At 32.4% G+C, this 22,326-nt stretch overlaps 1 protein-coding gene and 1 pseudogene across 1 annotated transcript; both read right to left on the minus strand.

Moving 5' to 3' along the window:
- Positions 1-4,631: 4,631 nt before the first annotated feature.
- Positions 4,632-7,538, minus strand: LOC139847250 (ribulose-phosphate 3-epimerase, chloroplastic-like; annotated as a pseudogene).
- An 8,684-nt stretch (positions 7,539-16,222) lies between these two features.
- LOC139849265 (uncharacterized) lies at positions 16,223-19,451 on the minus strand. The gene is made up of 3 exons (XM_071838923.1): positions 17,837-19,451; positions 17,472-17,689; positions 16,223-17,356 (listed from the first exon to the last, which is right to left on the minus strand). Exons 1-3 carry the CDS (start codon positions 19,449-19,451, stop codon positions 16,223-16,225), a joined length of 2,967 nt encoding a protein of 988 aa, XP_071695024.1.
- Between the last annotated feature and the right edge of the window lie 2,875 nt (positions 19,452-22,326).

The raw sequence follows: 22,326 nt of genomic DNA on the forward strand, positions 1-22,326 counted from the left end.
AACTCCCAGTGGTGCACCTATTGCAAAGTCACCAAACCAATTAGCCCCATCTGAGATGAAGGAATTATCTAACCAACTCCATGAACTTTTGAAGAAAGGTTTCATTCGTCCTAGCTCGTCTCCGAAAGGAGCACCCGTTCTTTTCGTTAAAAAGAAAGGTGGCTCGTTTAGGATGTGTATTGATTACCATGAACTCAACAAGCTAACTATAAATAATCGATATCCACTTCCTTGTATTGATGATCTATTTGACCAATTACAAGGGTCAAGTATCTATTCAAAGATTGATCTTAGGTCGGGTTATCATCAGTTGAGAGTTAAAGAAGCCGATGTTTCTAAGACTGATTTCCAAACTCGTTATGGATATTATGAATTTCTTGTAATTCCTTTTAGTTTAAATAATGCTCCTACTATTTTCATGGATCTTATGAACCGTGTTTGCAAACCCTATCTTGACCAATTTATGATCGTTTTCATTCATGATATCTTAATCTATTCCAAAAATGAGAAAGAGCGTGAACAACATCTGAGGTTGATTCTAGAGCTCATGAAGAAAGAAGAATTGTATGTCAAGTTTTTTCAAGAATGAATTTTGGCTACGAACCATACAATTCCTCGGACATGTAGTTGATAGTGAAGGAATACATGTCGATCCTGCAAAAATCACTTCTATTCAGAACTGAGAAGTACCCAAGAGTGAGAAACATATTTGGCAATTTTTGGGACTTGCTGGATACTACGAAAGATTTATCAAAAACATTTTCTATTCGAAGCCAAACCTCTCATCAAACTAACTTATAAAGGGAAGAAATTTGAGTGGTCCGAAGAACAAGAATTTGCATTTAAGATTCTAAAGGATAAATTGACCACCAGTCCTGTTTCCATCACTACCCGAAAGCACCGATGATTTTGAAATCTATTGTGATGCCACTAATCAAGGTTTCGGATGTGTTTGATGCAACGTAAAAAGGTTATCGCCTATGCATCTAGACAATTGAAGAAAAATAAGCAAAACTATACCACACATGACTTAGAATTAGGAGCTGTGGTATTCGCGTTAAAGATATGGAGACATTACCTTTATGGAATCAAATTCACGGTGTTTACCGATCATAAAAGTCTTCAACATATCTTTGACCAGAAGCAACTGAACATGAGACAAAGGCATTGGGTCGAGTTATTGAATGACTACGACTGTGAGCTTAATTATCATCCCGGTAAGGCAAATGTAGTTGTCGATGCTCTTAGTAGAAAGGATCGTGCCATACCGATTCGAGTCCGAGATTTTAACATGGTTATTCATACAAATCTTACATCTCAAATCTGTGAAGCCCAACTCGAGGCATTGAAGGAAGAAAATGTCAAACTCGAGGGAATTAAAGGACTTGAGAATTAATTAGAAGTCAAGGGAAATGGAACACGTTATTTCAATAGCCGGATCTGGGTCCCTTAATTTGGAAATCTTCAAGAACTAGTCATGGATGAAGCATACAAGACTAGGTACTCTATTCACCTAGGTTCTAGTAAATGTATCACGATGTGAAAGAGTTTTACTGGTGGCCTAATCTGAAATTTGATATGGCTGAATATGTGAGTAAGTATCTTACTTGTTTAAAAGTTAAGGTCAAACATCAAAAGCCGTCTGGTTTATATCAACAGTCGGATATTGTGCAGTGGAAGTGGATATGTATCACTATGGACTTTATTACTAAATTGCCCAAGACTTCTAGTGGCAATGATACTATCTGGGTCATAGTGGATCGTCTTACTAAATTTGCACATTTCTTACCGATCAAAGAAACCGAGAAGATGGAGAAATTGTCACAACTTTATCTTTAGGAGATTGTTTCCCATCATGGAGTTCCTATTTCCATCATTTCTAATCGCGATAGTCAATACACTTATTTCAAGGTTACTGAATGAATTGGTTCTGTGGCATATCGATTAGAACTTCCTTCCGAACTTAGTAGTGTACATGATGTATTTCATATTTCGAATCTTAAAAAATGTCTTGCTGAAGACACACTCGTTATTCCTTTGGATGATATTCGCATTGACGATAAAATGCATTTCATTGAAGAACCTATAGAGATTATGGACCGTGAGAACAAGCGTTTAAAACAAAGTAATATCACTATTGTTAAAATTCATTGAAATTCACGAAGAGGCCCCGAGTATACCTGGGAACATGAAGACCAAATGAAATGGAAATAACCTCATCTCTCTCTTCTTAAACGCTGATGCATCCGAGAATTTTACTGAAACTTCGGGCGAAAGTTTTCTTTAACGGGGGGATACTATAACAACCCTCAAATTTTCATTCTGATTTGATTAAATTGCCCCTAGGGTTTTCTCTGCATTCTGTGTGTATTAAATATCTAGGGTTGTTATTTGAAACACAATTAATACGAAACAAATCAACGTTGACCTAACGTTACTTTAGTCAGCAACACATTTTAATTAAATTGATATTATTATATGTAACTTTAGCTAATAGTATTATATGAATTAAAATGTATATATAACCGTGTACGATATAAAAATATATATTATAGTATTTAAATATTTGTGGCACTTTTTTAAAATGTAAAGTTATAAGGTAAATCAATTAATTATATGATACATTGTTATATATAAATAAAAAATGAAATTAATATATATATATAAATATTTAATTTCGGTAATAATAATAATAATATAAATTAAATAATTATTTAATCTAACCATCCCAAGGTAGCCCAAGTGGTTGGGGCCCTGAGATCTTTGCAAGAGGTCTCAGGTTCAATTCTTGGGGTGGCCAGAGAAGGGTTGAAAACAGCCAGGGAGTATTCCTGATGGGCTGCGTACACTAGAGTATGGGGTCGGATTACTCGCCCTTCCCGGGTAACCCGAACAGGGAAAACCTTACAACTTTTTAAACTTTTAAATAATTATTTAATCTAGAATATTCTATTTTTTCTCTAGATTATTTATTTATGGAAATTATACATGTATTAATCTAAAAAGATATTTCTTTGGGAACAAGTTTGTGAACTTAGACATTTTTTCTAACCAAATACATTACTTGGAGAATAAGAAAGATATTTTTTTTAATAAAACAAATCGGCCATTTATATAAAAGATTTATTTTTTATTATTTAAATTATTTAACTTGTTTTCCAAGGTAATTTTTCTCTATAAATACCAAGCTGAACCTCACAATTTTTTCTCATTAATCCTTGGAGTCTCTGTCAAAAGCCTAAATTTATTTTGTAAGTTTTCTTTCTTTTCTTTTATTTTTTCGATTTTTATATTTTTAGCCGATTACATTATTTATTTTTTATTAAATTATATACATCAAAAATAAATATATGTAATACATGATAATTACTGTTATGTATTATAAGTTTATGAAAAATTAATTTTACAGATTTATAAGTCGAAATTATATTTTTAAATAATTAAAAATGAAATTAATATATAAATATATATACAGTATACATAAATAGCTGTAAAAATATAAATAATTCAAAATAAATTATGTAAATATTTTTACAGTAAAGTAAGATACTTGTAATAATTATTATGATCAAAATACAATTTATATATATTAAATACAAATTTATAATGAATTAATCATATTTTTAATAACCGAATAAGATGAAAATACAAAAGTAATTAATAAAAACTTTATAAATTCATGGGATCTGGTCAAAAATCATCTTAATATTATTCTAACATGTAAACATAAATTATTTAGTTTTAGAATCACTAGAATGATTGTTATTAATTTGTTTATGATTCGGTTTACATAAATAATGTGTAAATTAAGTTTTAAATTCTATAAACACTTAAAAACAATAAAAATAATTTTTACAGAATTTAATAGATTTATAATAATTTTAAAGTTGAAACCCTAATTTTTATAACATTATATATATTTATTCTTTATTTATTTGTATACCGAATTACTTAAGTACACATAAAACGAATTTAAAATTTAATAAAATATCAACAACAGTAAGTATTATATAAAAGGTATTTAGAACAGTAGTAGAACATATAAAAATAATTATAAAAATTATTGGAGTATTATTTATAATTAATTTTGAATTATATATTATTTAAACATAAAAATAATGAAAAATTCGTAATTAATATTTTTAACAGCGAATAAAATATATATAAAAATTTTATGAGTTTATAAAATTTATCTAGACCTGCGAAAATTATAAAAATAATTATTTGAGTTGAATTAGTATTTATTCCGTAATTAAACTCTATTTGTGTATAAACCGAAAATAAATAAGGAAATAAATAGAAAATAAATATAAAGATAAGGTATAATATTATTATAAAAGTTTTATACACATTTATGAACTTAAAGAAACTTATAAAAATTATAAAATTAATTATTTGATATTTAATTAAATTAAAAACAAATTTAGGGAAGTATATATCTATTTTTGGAATATATAAAATGTATATAAAAATATATTAACCAATTATAATAATTCTAAATATAAAAATCTGTAAATAAATATTTAATTAATAATTAAATATTTATTTAACATATATAATAGATATTTAATATTATACATATACCTTGTAAAATATATAACATATATTTTACATACACAAGAGCGTAGGGGTGCACGCTTCGCTGCTTATAATTGTATGCGATGCCGATGATTATTTATTACACAGTCAGTTTACATAGGAAAGTATTACATGGCTTAAAACTTACCAAAAGTCTGCTATTGGAAATGGAACTATAAAAATACCTTATTAGTGGAGTATTACTTTATTAGGTCATCAAATCTAAAGCCCAAATCAACAATAAAACATCGTTCAATCAGATAGAAAAAAAATACATAGATTCTGCAAACTACCTTCTACACTTCATAATATGCTCCAAGATTGAAGCACAATGACACCTGGTCAAGATAATGAATAAACTTCAGATTTTGCTATCGAGATCAAAGAAATCGAATAAATAAAAAGGCTCAAGTACAATGGTATGTATTGACAATCAAACTTGATCTCAATGAACCCTAAAAACTATGATATCTAGTACGAAGTATATGGAATTTAAAGTAAATGGAATATAAAGCAAAATTATTAAACACAAAGCGAGCTAAGCACCTTCTAATAAGGTATACCATCACCGTCAATATAGGAACAAACCTCACTTTGATATGATATAGCAGCCGTACCTACAATAACACTATCAAACTAAATTAAAAAATGTACTAAGGGTAAACAAAAATGGATGATATAAATAAATAACAACCAGTCCAAACAAATACACCTATAATGGGTATATAAAAAATAAATTTATATAAGTTTGAACCCTAGTTTTGAGATAAGATCATCGAATAAGCGGCAAAATAGAAATTGTGCATCTACACACACGTTTAAGCAATAATGATCACACTACAAACAAATTATGGACAAATAATATAAACCAAAACTAAATTACAAAACACTTACCAATTGCAAAATCCATGGAATGAAACTATAATGATCAAAATCGGCTTGTTAACTAAACCTCATTAGATTACAAATATTGTTACCGTTGTAATTTTTATAACATCCCTCGTCAAGTTTAAAAACAATTATCAGTATACTTTAAAAAAACATTTGTACATTTACATACAAATAACTAATCTAAAAACTAATAGCCAGTTGATTAAATTAATTCGCTTTTAAATAACATCCATACAAAGAAAAGTGTTTGTGATTCGTTGGATATTAATAGCGTGCTGTAAATTTTTATATGGGTCAAAAACACTTACTAAACATTACCCTTCATAACCCTAACGGGTCAAAAAGTCTCACTCTTAACCGAAACAATAAACACTCATTTATATAACACCAAAACTTACAAACTTACATAACTCGATAGAATGAACATGTTGACGATAACAATCACCCATTTTGAGACCAATTATAAGGTTTGTTTGCTTTTCTGCCTTCTCAATAAGTACCTGCAATAAACAGCATTTAAAAGAAAATGAAAAGTCCTTACCAACTTGTCAAAACAACCTAACTAAATTATAAGCACCCAATGTACCCCATTTACGCTCTTAACCGTTGATAGGAAACCTTCATATAAATAAACTTTTACAACATTCAACCTGCAAAAATGCTTATATAAGTTGTAAGTCAAAAAAGAGTTGTTTTTCTCTTCAGATGGAAGATCCTTGAGATCTCATGTCAGCAGCTTCAATTATGGAAGTATATTGGTACCAATCTATATACTTGTACCAAATATTCTAAGCAGCTCAGTTTCCCTTCAACATTGGTTAAACTTTAAAATTATCACCGGTAATATAACAGTCTAAAAACTTAAATTCTTACCCATCTCAATTCTACTTCCATCAATAATGCATAAGCCAGCCACTTTGAGATAAAACACAAAGACAGCAGAGCCAGCAACTAAGGCATTTGCCCCAGCCTCAATCACCTGTCATCAAATATGGAGATCAATAAACCCTTTTGCCTGAGTTTTTATTAAATAGTTGTTTCTAGGTTTATCAAATAAATTGGTAATAAACATCGAGTTTGAAGTTTAATCCTAATCATTCAAATGAATATACCTTGTATGCATTGTTGTAATTCCACCATCTACCTCAACCCACGGGTTGACGCCCTTCTCTGCACACATTTTCTTCAAGTCTGATATCTTCTTTACTTGGCTTTCAATAAACCTCTGCCCACCAAATCCAGGATTTACAGACATAATCAATCGTAAATCAACCACTGGTAAACATGAAAAGTATAATTTTAATTATAATTAATATAATATAATTAACCAACTCAGCACAACTACATTTCATTATCTAAGAAACATCGTTGTTAGAGTTAACTTTACATAACAATTGGTACTATTTACCATCAAGGACGTATTCTATGGTTGTTAACAGTGTCCCAGCGTTAAGAACTACTCCAACTTCTTCTCCAAGACTTTTAATCTGAACAATAAAACAGGATAATATCAAGTGGTAAATAGAAAACAAAAAGCAAAATACTAAGACCAAACCTCTTAGAAATCACAACTCCAAGAATAGTTTGCAACTCAACGAAAATTCCATTATATATCAGTGATTATACCTTTAATAAATATAATTAATGAAAAACAAATATAAATTATACGTAAAATTATACTGTAATAATAAAAGTGTATATAGTAGTTGAATCTACTTGAATTTCAGCCAATAAGTCAGATAGTTTACCAATTATCCTCATCAATGCACCTGTATACCCTACACAACACATTACATCATATCCAATTTGATTAAATCAATTCAAAATCATACATATATGCCTCTGAAACAAATAAAAAAATAGGGTTTCAAAAGTAAAAGATCTGATAGATACATAAACCGTACGTATAAATTCAAATAGAGATAGCTATATGTAAAGAGAACATGCTCTGGAAAATAGGGATCTCCGGAGATTGGATTTGGATCTAACGGCGATTTGGGTCGGAAAAAGAAAAGGAAATATTGATAAATGGTAAATGGATATATCGAAGTTAAGAGAGGGTTCCGGTTTCAGTCTAATTTTGTTATCTAATAATTGAAGATGCAGAAGGTAATAATAATAATGGATGAAGAAGGAAGTAAGGCACCCCATACCCCTGCCCATACCCCTGTTTATTCATTCAGTCACGCCACCTTCATCTGTCTCTATAAATAATAAATATAAAAGGGGAAAAAAGGAAAAAGGGAAAAGGGAAAAGGAAAAAAAAAAAACTGAATAGGTAGTAGAATAATGTGAAGCACACAAATATATAAGATTCCTTGAAAACTTTTCTCACGTTAACAAGAAAATCCTCCTTGTAGTTCTTCAAGATGGCCTCAACTTTGGCCGTGAATTCGGTGTCCTCGCTTGTACCACCGATATCATTATCGTGTCCGTTTCTCGTCTTCATTCTATAAAACGGAAAAGGTTAAACCATGAACGAAAAGGCATAACACGTAAGTATATACATGCGTACCACACTACCCCATCTTGCTCAACAATCGTCGCACATTACTCGTTTGACACGATTTGCACCCGTAACAACGGTAGCTAATCGTTGTTACGCGAGCACGTCGCATTAACTCTCTAGTACAACGTCCGTCTTGCTTGATGATTGCTAAACACAATACAAAACAATTAGCACAAGGTTAGTTCACATAAACCAAAGCACTAATAAATTCCCGATTAGACCCAAAGTCCTACAAGTCCTGCATAAAGCGCTCACACAATAAAGCCCAAGTCTAGGCACCTACCTCAAGTCGCCTAAATCCCTTAGACCATGCTCTGATTCCACTTGAAACAACCCAACCCGTATTCCATACGAGTAAATTTTTTTTTTATATAATACACATTTACGTGCCAATTAAATATGTAAACCATTCCACAAGTTCCATTTAAACGTACATCAATTTAAATGTTTACAAAAGGCACGAAGGCCATTGATTAAGTTTTATACAAGGTTGACCCACTACAATGATAGTTTATAATCCAAACGACACTCGAGCATGGTTTGGGGCTAAACTACCCAAAATGTTAGGCCAACTTCAAAAAGCTAACACCAAAAGCACCCCCCGACAACATAAACGGGAGACCACTAGTCCAAACGTATGCCCTTACCCTTGTCCAAGCCGGCACCTATAAAATGGTAAACAACGAGAGGGTAAGCAAGGCTTAGTGAGTGCAACAATTATACATACATATATATAACCTACTTACTTGCAAACACTTACCAAATCCGCATACATACTAGTTACATAATTAGCATACCTTTCACATGTATAACGCTAAGTACCACAATAACAAGGCTAGTATAACAATAGCATATAACACAACAATACAATATGCTAAAACACAAGTATAACGATGATGTTCACAACATCCATAGTACTCAAGATCCCAAGGCTAGCCCAACGAATGGTATCGTCAACATCGAACTTAAATCCCATTCGCCTATATTAACGTGGTATCGTCAACACCGAACTTTAAACCCACATATGAGGTATCGTCAACAACGAACGTTAAACCCTCATCAACGTCACTATAATAATCGTATGGCATCGTCAACATCGACCTTTAAGTCCATACGTATGAGGTATCGTCAACAACGAACTTTAAACCCTCGTCCACAACATAATATACTCTAGGGTATGGTATCGTCAATATCAAACTTTAACCCATACCCCACAAGCAAATAAATCATATACATGCATATATAATTATTCCACTCACCTTATCGTCTTCGGTGAATTAGGAAGTAAGCTCGCAAACTTCAAAGTAAAGCACCTATTACATTATGCATATAATTAACACAGCATCAAGTTGAATTAAATGTCAACTTCTAACAACCGGGCATTTAATGACCCGATCATTAAATGACTCATCTACACCAACCACCCAAAATTGGTCAAGACTCATTATAATCACTAAAGCTAGTGAATTAAAGTCCATTACTCTTCAACTAGCACAACCTAGGGTATTTCTCACTCATTTTACCCAAATTAGATCAACTTTGACTCATGTGACCCATCTAACACTTAAACACATAATTTTGGTCAAACATGACCCATTTAACATCTCTTTCAACTTTGAACAAGTGTTTTAATGCTTACAACACCTTTGACACTTACAAACCTCATTTCATTAGACCAAAACCCTAGATTATGGTAATTAGGGTTTTCTTTCAACAATCTAACCCAAGATCCACCCATTTATCCCTCAAATGGGTCATACAACCCCCACATGAACCAAACCCTAGCTTAAACAAAATAAAACTCAAAACTTAGAGTTGGGGCTTACCAAAACTATCCTCTTGTAGCTTATAGCAAGGAGAACAACTTTAATTCTTGCTCCTATGATTGATTCACAAACCTTCCTCTTCAAATCTTGAGATTAAACTAAGTGGGTTTTAAGTTTTGGGAGGAAATTATGAAAGAAAATGGAAAAGAAATGAGAAATAGAGGATAAGTGGCTGAGATTAAAGGCTCCAATCTGATCTACACACAAAAAGACCAAATTGCCCCTAAAGCCCTATATAAAACGAGCTGAAATTGGAGTCTGACCGGCAGTTAGGCCACGGCGCGGCGGCATATGTCGCGGCGCGACGTTACGAAGGAAAAACCACCACTCTTAACCCATGTTCTGATCCAGATTTGTTTTGCTTGTCGCTTCACGGACCCATTTCTCGCGGCACGGCAGTGGCCTGATCCTGATCCCTTCGACATTTAACACCAATCGATGGTTCAACCAACTAGCCCACCACATTCACCCTTCCTATGCACGTCTAAACTTCAACCTTAAGTCTCACACGACTCTACGCCCTCACGACACATCCATAAGCACGCACACGCACGCATTCGAATATACATATATATATATATATATATATATATATATATATATATATATATATATATATATATATATATATATATATATATATATATATATATATATATATATATATATATGCACTTACCCAAAACAAACACTTAGCTCAGTTAATCATACAAATGAACAAATTATAAGCGTGCTAGTAATTAAGTTTGTATCTTTAAACGCGCACGGGAAAACGGGATGTTACATTACAGTCAAGTGGATGATGTCTAGGTTGTAATGATGGGAATAAGGCTTTGGATTAAACGAAAGGTTGTAGACTTATAGTCCTACTGAAAGTTTCTGACCCCCGGTTACATCTGGTCATCCCGACTTACTTGATAATAACAAGGTTTGGACAAAGTTGTACAACGTGTTAAGGTGAAGATTATATCGCGAACTTTCTAAGACTGGAAACCTATTTTAAATGGAAACTTTCTAAAAGTAGAAACTCTTATCATAAATTTTCACTATTAATATAATCATTATATTAGTAAACATACTCTTTGTTTGTTAGACAAATTTCTAATTAAGTCTATATATCACTAGGTTGAAGGCCTGGTCATATATTCTCGTTCATTTCATTCGTAGAATTATCTTCATCTTTTGCGGTGCTATTTAAGGTGATTTTCATAGTCCCATTTTTACTGTTTTTATATTTTGGGATGAAACACATGCTTGCTTTTAAATGTTTTACGATTTAGACACAAGTAACTTGAAAAACTTTATATGCAACTGGATGAGACTTTTGTTAAACTTGTATTTATACATGTATTTATACTTGTATCTTTACATGCTAAATCCCCGCTAGATAATATCGTTAATTGCATGAATTTGAGTTGACAAACTTAATTATTGATGGTAGCGCTATGGGAGCAACGTCGCTACTCATTGACCGATCGTCAAGGGGGTACATAATAATGAAAGCGTGGTACGACGGTACCATGGGGTATTAATTGTTTAGTTCGATATTATACTCATAGCATATACTTTAATTTTTGATATATGATTTATATCGGATTTGTATGACTAAATCTTGTGGTCTAAAAATATTGATTATTGATATAAACCTATGGATTTCACTCAACATTTGTGTTGACGTTTTAAGCATTTTTTTCTCAGGTATAATTAACTTTGTGATGCTAGCTACTGTGCTGTTGATGATTTCCTGCTTTGCTTGCTGCATTGGAGTCCATCATTTTTTATTTATCATTTAATATCTAGACATTTGTCATTGGATTAAAGATGTAAAACCTTATTAATTTTCCGATGCAATACAATTAATGTTTTATAAAACGTCTCATATAGAGTCGTTCTCGTTTGTACACTTGTGTTATGATATTGAAAAGTCACAAATAGCCCTGTCCCTATTTGGGGGTGTGACACTGATGAACAGCATCCGTACGGATACCAGATGCATCCGTACGGATACGGATTGTATCCAGGCCATTTTGGGTGCATCCGTACGGTTACAGATGCAACCGTACATATACAGATGCATCCGTACGGTTGCAGGTGCATCCGTGCAGTTACAGGTTGTCAGCATTTTGCAAAACTTGTTTTAGCCGTAACTTTCAAATTGTAACTCCGATTTTGATGAATAACTACTGTTGGAAATGTAATAAGGTCTACTTTCCATTGGTAAGGTTTTAAAACACTAAATCAAACTTTAATTTGGGTCAAAATGATAGGATAGCGTGTATGCCTCGTTTACACGTGTGTGATAGATGCAATCGAATGGGGAACCATGTAAAGTTGTCATATATGGATATATTAGGCTATATGATGTTGTTTAGAATATTAATTGATGATATTATTGATTAGATATGTGCTAACTTGAGATATATTCTTGAGTAATAAAGGAACGGAGAAGACTCAATAATATAAGACTTCTGAATTCTTGTTGTTTATCAGGTGAGTGGGACTATCTGATACTATTATATGTATGTAGTAGCGGGTTATGCTACTGTTATCCTGCTATGTTTGACCTGATTTGATAGTATATGATATACTATGTTATTTGTGGTGATGGTGTACACATTAGTATTATCAGCTTTAAATTGTGAAGCTCAACAACCGGCTTTGAATTGTGAAGCTCGACAACCGGCTTTGAATTGTGAAGTTGGGTGGAGGTCAACCTTGAATTGTGAGGTTGGGTTCAAGTGTTACTATTCATGTAGTATAGTATTGAATGATGTATTCGATACGTCTGGATTACTATATGAAGGAGACAGTAACAGGAACTAACGGTAAACTCTAGCCCGATCAGCTAGTAGTTAATGGCCCCTACAAGCCGACGTTCCTCTATTACTGTGTTGTTTGTTTAATTGCTGTTATGCATTTGTGCTTAGCTTGAGGCTAGATACTTATGACTGTTAAGATAGTTTCATTCACTTAGCTTTATGCTAACCCCCACAGTTTCCTCCCTTACAGGTTAAGCTTTGCATGCTAGAATTTTGGGGAGTGGTTACTTTGGAAGTGTTTGACAAACTTACTCTGATGACTGTGATTTGTTACTTTAAAACAGATGATTTTTAATAACGTAACACCAGTGTTGATGCGATAATTATGTTTGGTTAATGATATAATTATAGATGTTTATATATACATATGTTATATTTTCGCTGTGATTTAAAAAAAAAGTAACGTGTTACAATTATGCTAACTATATTTTGATCAACTGGAATCTTTTTTTTTGGAAAAGGGGACGGTACCCCGGAAAAATTTATATCAACCAAATAAAAATGAATACATGGGGGGATGTTATTTAGTGGAACATCCGAAACACTTTTACACTTTCCTAACAATCTAGAAAGCATAAAATCTAAATATACACCATATTTCATCTCTATACCAATAAAATACAAAATCGATACAATCACCAATACCATTCTTATATGACCTATTACTCATACCCAGATGAAGATCCACCTGCAAATAAATGTATTTTAAATTAAAATCACAGTGCGTACCTTTATACTTCAACATGATCCACATCCTTTGGTAGCACCCTGGATAATTCAGCTCTTGATCTTCATAATCTTCAAAACAACATATTTCGCAATCTTTAAATTTTAAACCTTGAATGCCTTTAAACTTCAAACTTCTATTTTTTTCAACCAAAACACCATCTAGCCATGTTGCCTTTTCCCTTGTATCATCCATGCTATCCAATGCACAAATCCAAGATCTGCAATAGCTATCAACAAAAGACACTACATGACCATATATTCCTCTATTTTTTATAATTTCATTTTTACAATCCCATATAGCTACAAGAATCAGATTACAATGAGACATGACAAATTGACTAGGTAGAGTCAAACCTGCCATACTACATATACACATACAAACCATAAACCAGTCACTTATGAAAGAATAATGATAATCAATCATTATGACTTGGATTAGGTTTAACCATGACATTTACCATATCAAATCTCCATATATCAGCAGCAAATTTGACCTGGTCAGATGGAATGATTTTTAGCCCAAGTAGCATTAATTTAATCACCTCCTGAATTGCATTACAGATCACCTTTGATGTTCTTAGCTCTCCTTTAAATATTCTAGCGTTTCTTTCCTACCATATGAAGTAAATGGTAGCAGCAACCACCAGTCTACCAATAATACTCCAAATTGATTTATTACATGGAATTTTGACAAAGAGGTCAACAAGACCATCCCATGACGGATCATCCTCAACAATTTTGTCAATAAAATCATCAATATGCGCTTTACCCTTAAAGGATTTCCACACCTCTTTAGCAAATGAACAATCAATAAATAGATGTTTGTGGAAATCCTTAATAGTATTACACAAAGGGCATACCTGGTTAGTGATAATTTCCCACTTCTCCATTCTGTCTTGAGTAGTGAGTCTTGATTGAACAGCTAACCAAAGGTTGAAACCATATTTTGGAATATTCTGAGAAAACCATACCAGTTTGCACCATTTAACCTCCTCCCTTGTTTGCCTAAAATCATTCCAAGCAATATTGACACTGAATTTCACTAGTTTTCCCTTTTTATCACACCATTCTATTGAATCAGCAACATCCATTCTGAAATCAGGATTAAAGGAACACAATGTTGTATCATATTTCTCAATAAACTCCACAGGCCAGACCCAAACCCCATTTCTAAAACAATTGCTAACATAGCATGTTCTGCCTAATCCACTAACATATATATCTCTATTGGAAAACAGATTACATAGTGGACCAGCAGGATGCCAATTATCAAACCAAAAAGATGTATTCAGCCCATTGCCAATATAATGAACAAAGCTCATTCTGAATTTACTTCTTAAGCTTAACAAACATCTCCAGCTATACGAATCATCATCACATAGTTTCACCTCCCAAAAGTTTTTCCCTTGTAACTTATAAGTATTGATCCATTTTACCCACAAGGACTTCTTATTAGTGACAACATTCCACATATGTTTAGCAATAAAAGTGGTATTCCAATCATACAGTGATCTTAAACCAAGGCCCCCTTCTGATTTGGGTAAGCATACACTGTTCCAGGCCACTTTTGCAAGCACTCTACTCTTATCATATGCACCCCATAAAAAATTTCTCAGTATTTTTTCAATATCATAAATCACAGTTTTGGGCAATAAGAACATGGACATCCAATACACTTGCATAGATTGAAGAACAGAAGCAACAAGTTGCAATCTACCAGCATAAGATAGAAATTTGTTTCTCCAATCCTGAATCCTTTTTCTGACATTATCCACCATCGCACTGCAGTTTTTACAATGTAATCTTGAAGAAATTAGTGGAACACCGAGGTATTTAACAGGCAATTTACCAATGGCATAAGGCATAATCTGACTTATTTCCAATCTACTACCTTCATCAACATTACCCAAAAAGATAGTACTCTTAGATACATTAGGCACTAGACTAGAATAAGAGCCAAATTCATCCAATGAGTCTTTTAAAATTCTAATAGAGGTAATATCACTTTTGCAGAACATCATTAAATCATCAGCAAAATAGATATGGGTCAGTTTAAGCTCATTACATTTTAGATGATATTGAAAATTACCATTTTCCTCAATTCTTCTGTTAATACATAAATTCAGGACTTTCATCACAAGAGTAAAAAGGTAAGGGGATAGAGGGTCACCCTGTCTAATATCCCTTTTCCCTTTAAAGTACCCATGTTGTGCCCCATTGATAGCAATAGCATACGAAGGAGTAGTAACACAAGCCATCAACCATCTAATCATTATATCATGAAAACCAAACATCTTCAAACACTTTTCAAGAAAAGACCAGTCAACTGTGTCATAAGCTTTTTGAATATCTACTTTAAAAGCACATCTACCTCTACCCTTTTTCCTATTATATCCCTTCATTAACTCTTGGGCTAACAAGATATTGTCACTAATTTGTCTTTGTGGGATAAAAGCAGACTGATTTTCATTTACAACATCATCAAGGCAGTGTTTGATCCTATTCGCCAGAATGTTACTAATGATCTTATACATTACATTACAACAAGCAATAGGCCTAAAATCAGAAACAACCTTAGGGCATTCGAGTTTAGGAATAAGAGCAATAATAGTAGCATTTACCTCACCCAGTAGCTTACCATTCAGGAAGAACTCTTTTATTGCTTGGAACACTTCATTCCCAATAACTGGCCAGGCAGCTTTAAAGAATTTAGCACCAAATCCATCTGGTCCAGGAGATTTAATATCATCAATCTCCCACAATGCGTCCTTAACCTCCTTCATTTCAACCATCTTGACCATATCCCATGATTTTTGTTCATCAATCTTTCTTTTGAACAAGACATCAGGCCTATCAATAGGGTTTGCAGGTTAACTTTTACCCAATAAATCCTCATAGTATTTAACTATCTGATTTGGAATTTCATTCCCCTCAAATCTATTACCCTGCAAATCTTGAATCACTTCAATTCTGCTTCTATTAACCCTACTGTTAACAACTCTGTGAAAGTAGGTTGTGTTGAAATCCCCTTCTTTAAGCCATTGTACTTTACATTTTTGGATTAGAAGTTTCTCCTCATCAACAGTAGCTTGTTTAAAAGCTTTGAAACACTTGCTTTCCTCATTTCTGAAATCTTGATTCTGGGGGTCTTTCAAGACTTTACTTTGTATATTAGCTAATTCTTGTCTCCTCTTTTGCACATTAACAAAAACATCACCTTTAATCTTATTAAGATTTCTTAGTTTCTTTTTTGCTTCTTTCATCTTTGACACCACTGAGAACATAGTGAATCCAGGAACAGATTTACTCCACACTTCAGTAACAAGTGGTAGGAATTCTTCTTTAGAAGCTAAGTGATTACTAAATCTGAATGGCTTCACCTTTTTTCTATCCATATTAGGAATAGACAGTAGCATTGGACAAAGATCAGATTTCATATTTGGTAAAAATTCAACAAATGCTTTAGGGTATTTGGATATAAATGCATTATTACACATAACTTTGTCCAGTTTGGTAAGTATACCCTTATTTGGACCAGTAGCATGTGGCTTTTGCACCCAAGTAAAATGAAACCCAGAGTGATTTAAATCATCCATTTCAATCTGTTCAACACAATCTCTGAAATTAATCATCTCCCTATCCACAACTAAAGTACCAGATGATTTGTCCTCCGGATTGAGTGCCACATTAAAATCACCCAATATAACCCAACTATCACTACCAACCAGTGACTTCAAGATACACAAATCCTTCCACAGTTCTCTTCTCTCAATATAACAACTAGAAGCATAGATAAAAGAGCAAAAGAATTGTTTCCTGCTGCTTAATTGATGGACTTTACAGTGTATAATCTGATTAGAAGAATGGATAATGTTACATACCACCTCATTCCGATCCCAGCCTACAATTATTCTGGTTCTTCCTTTGCAATAGGCACTGTTTGACCCCCATCTCCAATTACCAAACACTTTTGTAACTACTTTAGGTACATTCTTAGTTAATACCTTAGTTTAAACTATGCCACAAATACTACTACCACTATCCATTAAATGTTGTTTTACCTCCTTTTGTTTAGAGAACTCATTAAGTCCTCTAATGTTCCAACAAGAGAGCTTAAACATTGGAAACAATAGGATTAATATCCACAATAGGATGCTCCTGTTGCAGCCCACTACTCCCCATATCATCCATGTTAACTGTCTGAGCAGTACCTTCATTATCAGACTCAACATCAATCACCATGCCATCTTTATCAAAATCACCAAAACCAGCAGCAATCCATTGAGTCCTAAAATAATTGAACTCGTGTGGTTGCCATTGATCAATTACTTCTTTTCCTGGTGGATTATCTTTGTCCAAATAAACTTATAGTTTCTTTTTTTCTGATTTCCATAGTTTCCACCAATCATCAAATTTATCATTTATAGTTTCTTCAATTATAATCTCATCGTCATCCAAAATAGAATAAGGGTTATTACTTTTACCTGAACCAGAGGTATTCCTTTCACCATTTACCTTCTTCCATTTTTGTTGAAAATTCTTATTAGATCCAATACCAGACTTCATATTTCCTCCTTCAATACCCTTACCTTTTTCATTACCTCCTTCCATGACTTTACCACTATCATTACCTTTTCCATACCCACCATATTTTTTCTGATTTTGATTGTTACCACCTTTAAACGCATTACCATAACCTCCCTCGTTACTTGGTTCCTTATTTTGATTCCTTTGGTTATTCCATGATTGATTAACAAATTGTCTCTGCCCCCCAAAAGCTGGTCTAACCATAGGAGCATCACCAATATCCTTAATAGTTCTATTTCCCTTACCTACAGTTTTCCAGCCCTCATCGCCTTCCATTTGTTTTTTCAATTCTTTCAACTTCAATTCTTCTTCTTTTTTATTCCTAGCTTCTAATTCTTCCTCATTTAATGGTCTATTGTTGCATTTCTCAAACACATGCCCAAAAACTCTACAATGCGAACATCTTAATGGCTTCCATTGATAACCTATTTTCAAGTTAATCGATCTGCCCAAGTGGCCATCGCATGTTGGATAGACTGCATTTACAACATCAGGTAAACCATTAGTTGCATCAGCTTCCATAAGAACCCTTGCGTAACCTGCTTTACCCATTTGATTAGTACACCTCTCATTTGTAATCTTATCCATAACTAATGGTTTACCAATACAGCTCACAATCTGACTAATATTACCCCTATTCCATAATTCAACAGGCAAGTCTATAATTGATACCCACAATGGTATAGTAGATGGTTCTGGTTTTTCCAAACATAACCCAGGTTCCCATTTCTTCCGAAACAATGGAACATTATCAACAAGCCATGGACCACTATCAAATACCTTTTGCATACCTTCTTCATCATTGAATCTAAAGAAAAAATAACCTGAGGTATTCACTGATATATCCCTAATGCCATATACACGCCACATCCTTTTGAGGTTGAAGTTAACAGCAGTAAAACTCATGTTTATACCCACAAAATACACATACAAAGATTTGGCATAAGCATTACATGTTTTAGCAATAAACTCACCCTTCAAATGTACTATCTTCTCCCCATTAGGCATGACCACAGGTGGACAATATTCCAGCTTAGAAAGGTCTTCTTTACCCGCATTTTTACTAACAGTTTCAGCAAATGAAGCATATTCAACACCATCCTTAAAAGTCTTGGGATGAATATCATTTTGGTGTTTATCTTTTCTTTTACTGGCAAACTTAAATTCCTTATCAAAGCTAGAGTTTGATTTCCTATTAAACCATAATTCATCAGCATTATCCATTTTACCACCCTTATTATTCGACCCAATGTTGTATCTCAGAGAAGAATTTTCCATATTCTTAAGAAAATTATTATTCTCATAAAATTTAGGGAACTTAGTGGTGTTTTTTCTTCGACGGTAATAAGTATTTAGTCGTTTGGATCTTTTAGAAGTAGCATTTTCAGCATCTAACTTGTTACTAATGTGAGCCGAATACAAGTTTTCAATTTCTTCATTGCTATGATTAACCAGTTTGGAACTGAATATGTTACCTTGTTTCTGAATCTTAATAGACTCCTCATTACTCATGAATCTTTTTTACCTACTAAGATTGTTCTTCATGTGATTATTATTCATTTCAGCATCACCATTTTCATTATCATTATCAGGTTCCATCTCATTTTCACCCCTATTAATATTGAAATTAATTTCTGAATTCTGTGCAGGAGCAGTTCTTGGTCCACCCATATTGTCATCATTCATATGTAATTCCTTATCATGCACATGATTATGATCTTGAGATTCTCTAATAACAAATTCAGTTTGAGATTCAGTAATACCTTGTTTGATGTTACTAGTATTGTTGTCAATTGTTGCTTTTAATATTTCACTTGTCACTGGAGCACTTGCAACATTTAATTGAATCTGTTCTTTGCTAACAGCAGCCATACCTGATCGATTAAGTTCCAGATCTGAAAAATCCATCTCCAAATCATTAGTAGGAGTAATACTCGGATGTAATTGAGTGCAGATCGAATCAGCAAAACCTCCATTATCAAGCATCGCATCAGATTCATCAATATGAAACTGTTCATCTAAAAAGTTTGCTGAACAATTAAGCCCAGATCCAGTAGTGTTAACATGATTTGATACATCAGGGGGGTCAGGGGGAACATTTCGCTTGGATTTCATGGTGTTACAGTGAAGATTAATTGAATAAAACAGCAGAATTCAGAGAATTACAAGGAAAAAATAATGAACAGTAAAAAATGCCAAAATTGCCACTGTAGCAGAGAGACAGTTTTTTTAAATGCCTACCAGAGTAGCACCATGATCAACTGGAATCTTGGAGTAGTCTTAAGTATGTATTTTGGTTGAATGGTATAACTGTATTGATCAAAGCATCACCCAATTTTATGTTTATGTTAATGTTACAATTAAGAATATGTCATAATTGTCAATGTTTTGATCAACTCATCACTATGTGTTATGTTTATGTAAATGTTATACTACATTAAGAATGGGTCGTAATTGTCACTGTAAATGGGTTTGCAATTCAGTAGTTTTCAAGAAATAAATTAGGTGCACAGTAGGTGTCAATGAATTGTTAATGTCGGTGTGCATGTATTTAGTTGTTACATGAGGTAGGTTTTGTGTGGTCCGTAAATAAATCATGTACCTAGTATGATTCTATTGAATTACATTTTGTATTCCAAAATAATAAGCATACAACTCTGATTTATTATAAAGGTTATAATAGTCATTTACTGTCATTCAGTCCATTCAACAAGTATAAAAAGTAAACAACAATTTTTAATATGTTCTTACTACATATAACTCTTCGGACCTGTTTACTTTTTTAGCCATTAATCTCTTCATGGATATAGATGATAGAATGGGTAATGAGTGACTATATGAAGTAAGTTAAAAATATAAATTGTTGTTTACTTTTATGGTGAATGGCCACTTGAATAATAACAAATGACATATTTAACCTTAAGATGAAAATGATGGAATTCTTTGTTATTAGCAATAAACGATAATTTCTGGTCACAAACAAGAAATATCAATCAATGAATCATAATTTTTGGTCCAATAGAAATCACATATATCAATTACAAAGAAGCACATGAACACGTTTCACAACAAGCTCCAAATCTATACAATATTTATCATCCAGATCTGATTCAATTTATAGGTATCTTTGGTGGGGTTTAACAAGAAAATGGTTGACCTAAATTTCATGACCTACCTTGAAACAAAAATCAACCAATTATATAACAGCCACAACTTCAATTCTTCTTTAATTTTCATCTTCATCATTGTGACAACCCGTAAATTTTCGGCAAAATTTAAACAAAAATCTTTATATGATTTCATTTAACCTCGACTAATTCCGACGATTCATGAACAATTATTTGTAAATAATTACACATTAATTTGATATATTAATATTATTATTATTAATATCCTTTTTAAACAAGATATCAATAATTAATATCTTTATTATTAGTATTGTTATTATGAATAAAAAAAATATTGAAAAATATTCTTGGAAAAGTAGTAAATCAATTTGTTTATTTTAAAAAAATATATATATAAAAAAAATCCTTAAAATAATTGATTTTTTTAATAAAATAAATAAATAAATTACTTTTTAATTAAAAATTATAATGGAAAACTACTTTTATTATTTTATTTTGTGCATTATCCCATGACCCAACATTTAATACTTTTGAATTTTAAAATCCCATTAAAAATTAAAATATATATTTTTAATTATTTTATTCTTTTTATCTAATTTTTTCAAGTATAAATACCCCTCATTTCTCATTCAAACTCACACCAAAATTTCTCTCATTCTCTCTTTGAAGAATTACTACTAGTAAGTATTCTTTTCTTACTTTTTACTTTTTACTTTTTACTTTTTACTTCGGTTTATTATTTTTTTTACCGAAACATGTAAATAATGTTATAAATTATATGCAATTAAAATTAAAATAAATAACATGTTATAATTAGTAATATATGTTACTAAAAATTATAAAAGTATTTTTATGAATTCATATATAGGAGTTATAATTAAAATTGAATTAATGAATATATATATATATGTATATACGCACCTAACGTCAATGTTATAATTAAAGATATCGTACAAAGACTACAAACATCACTGCTACTTGTGGCCTAGGGTGATCCTTGTTACCATTATGGGATGCTTGTGGATCTCAAATGCCAAGACTTAGATTCTGGTCAAGAGATCCTGGGCCGCTCGGTAACAATAGATCATTCGAGTGACTTGCATGTTAGCGACGAAGTTTGGGCGAGATTATACAACATCTTTGTTAAGAATTATAACCCGAACATTCTTAAACTATAAGCTTACTATAAGTGGAAGTTTTTCATAAATAGTAGGTTTCCAAAAATAGAAACTTTTCAGAAATAGAAACTTTTCTCAAAA

The sequence above is a fragment of the Rutidosis leptorrhynchoides genome, chromosome 5 (genome assembly GCF_046630445.1).
Source record: "Rutidosis leptorrhynchoides isolate AG116_Rl617_1_P2 chromosome 5, CSIRO_AGI_Rlap_v1, whole genome shotgun sequence".
NCBI lineage: Eukaryota > Viridiplantae > Streptophyta > Magnoliopsida > Asterales > Asteraceae > Rutidosis > Rutidosis leptorrhynchoides.

Coding starts and splice junctions, on each gene's coding strand:
- LOC139849265 (XM_071838923.1), bottom strand. CDS start 19,451: ATGAGTAATGAGGAGTCTATTAAGATTCAGAAACAAGGTAACATATTC. Junction 17,690..17,836: donor AAGGAATACCTCTGGTTCAG/GTAAAAGTAATA, acceptor ATAATCCACCAG/GAAAAGAAGTAATTGATCAA. Junction 17,357..17,471: donor TTAATCCTATTGTTTCCAAT/GTTTAAGCTCTC, acceptor GTTTAAACTAAG/GTATTAACTAAGAATGTACC.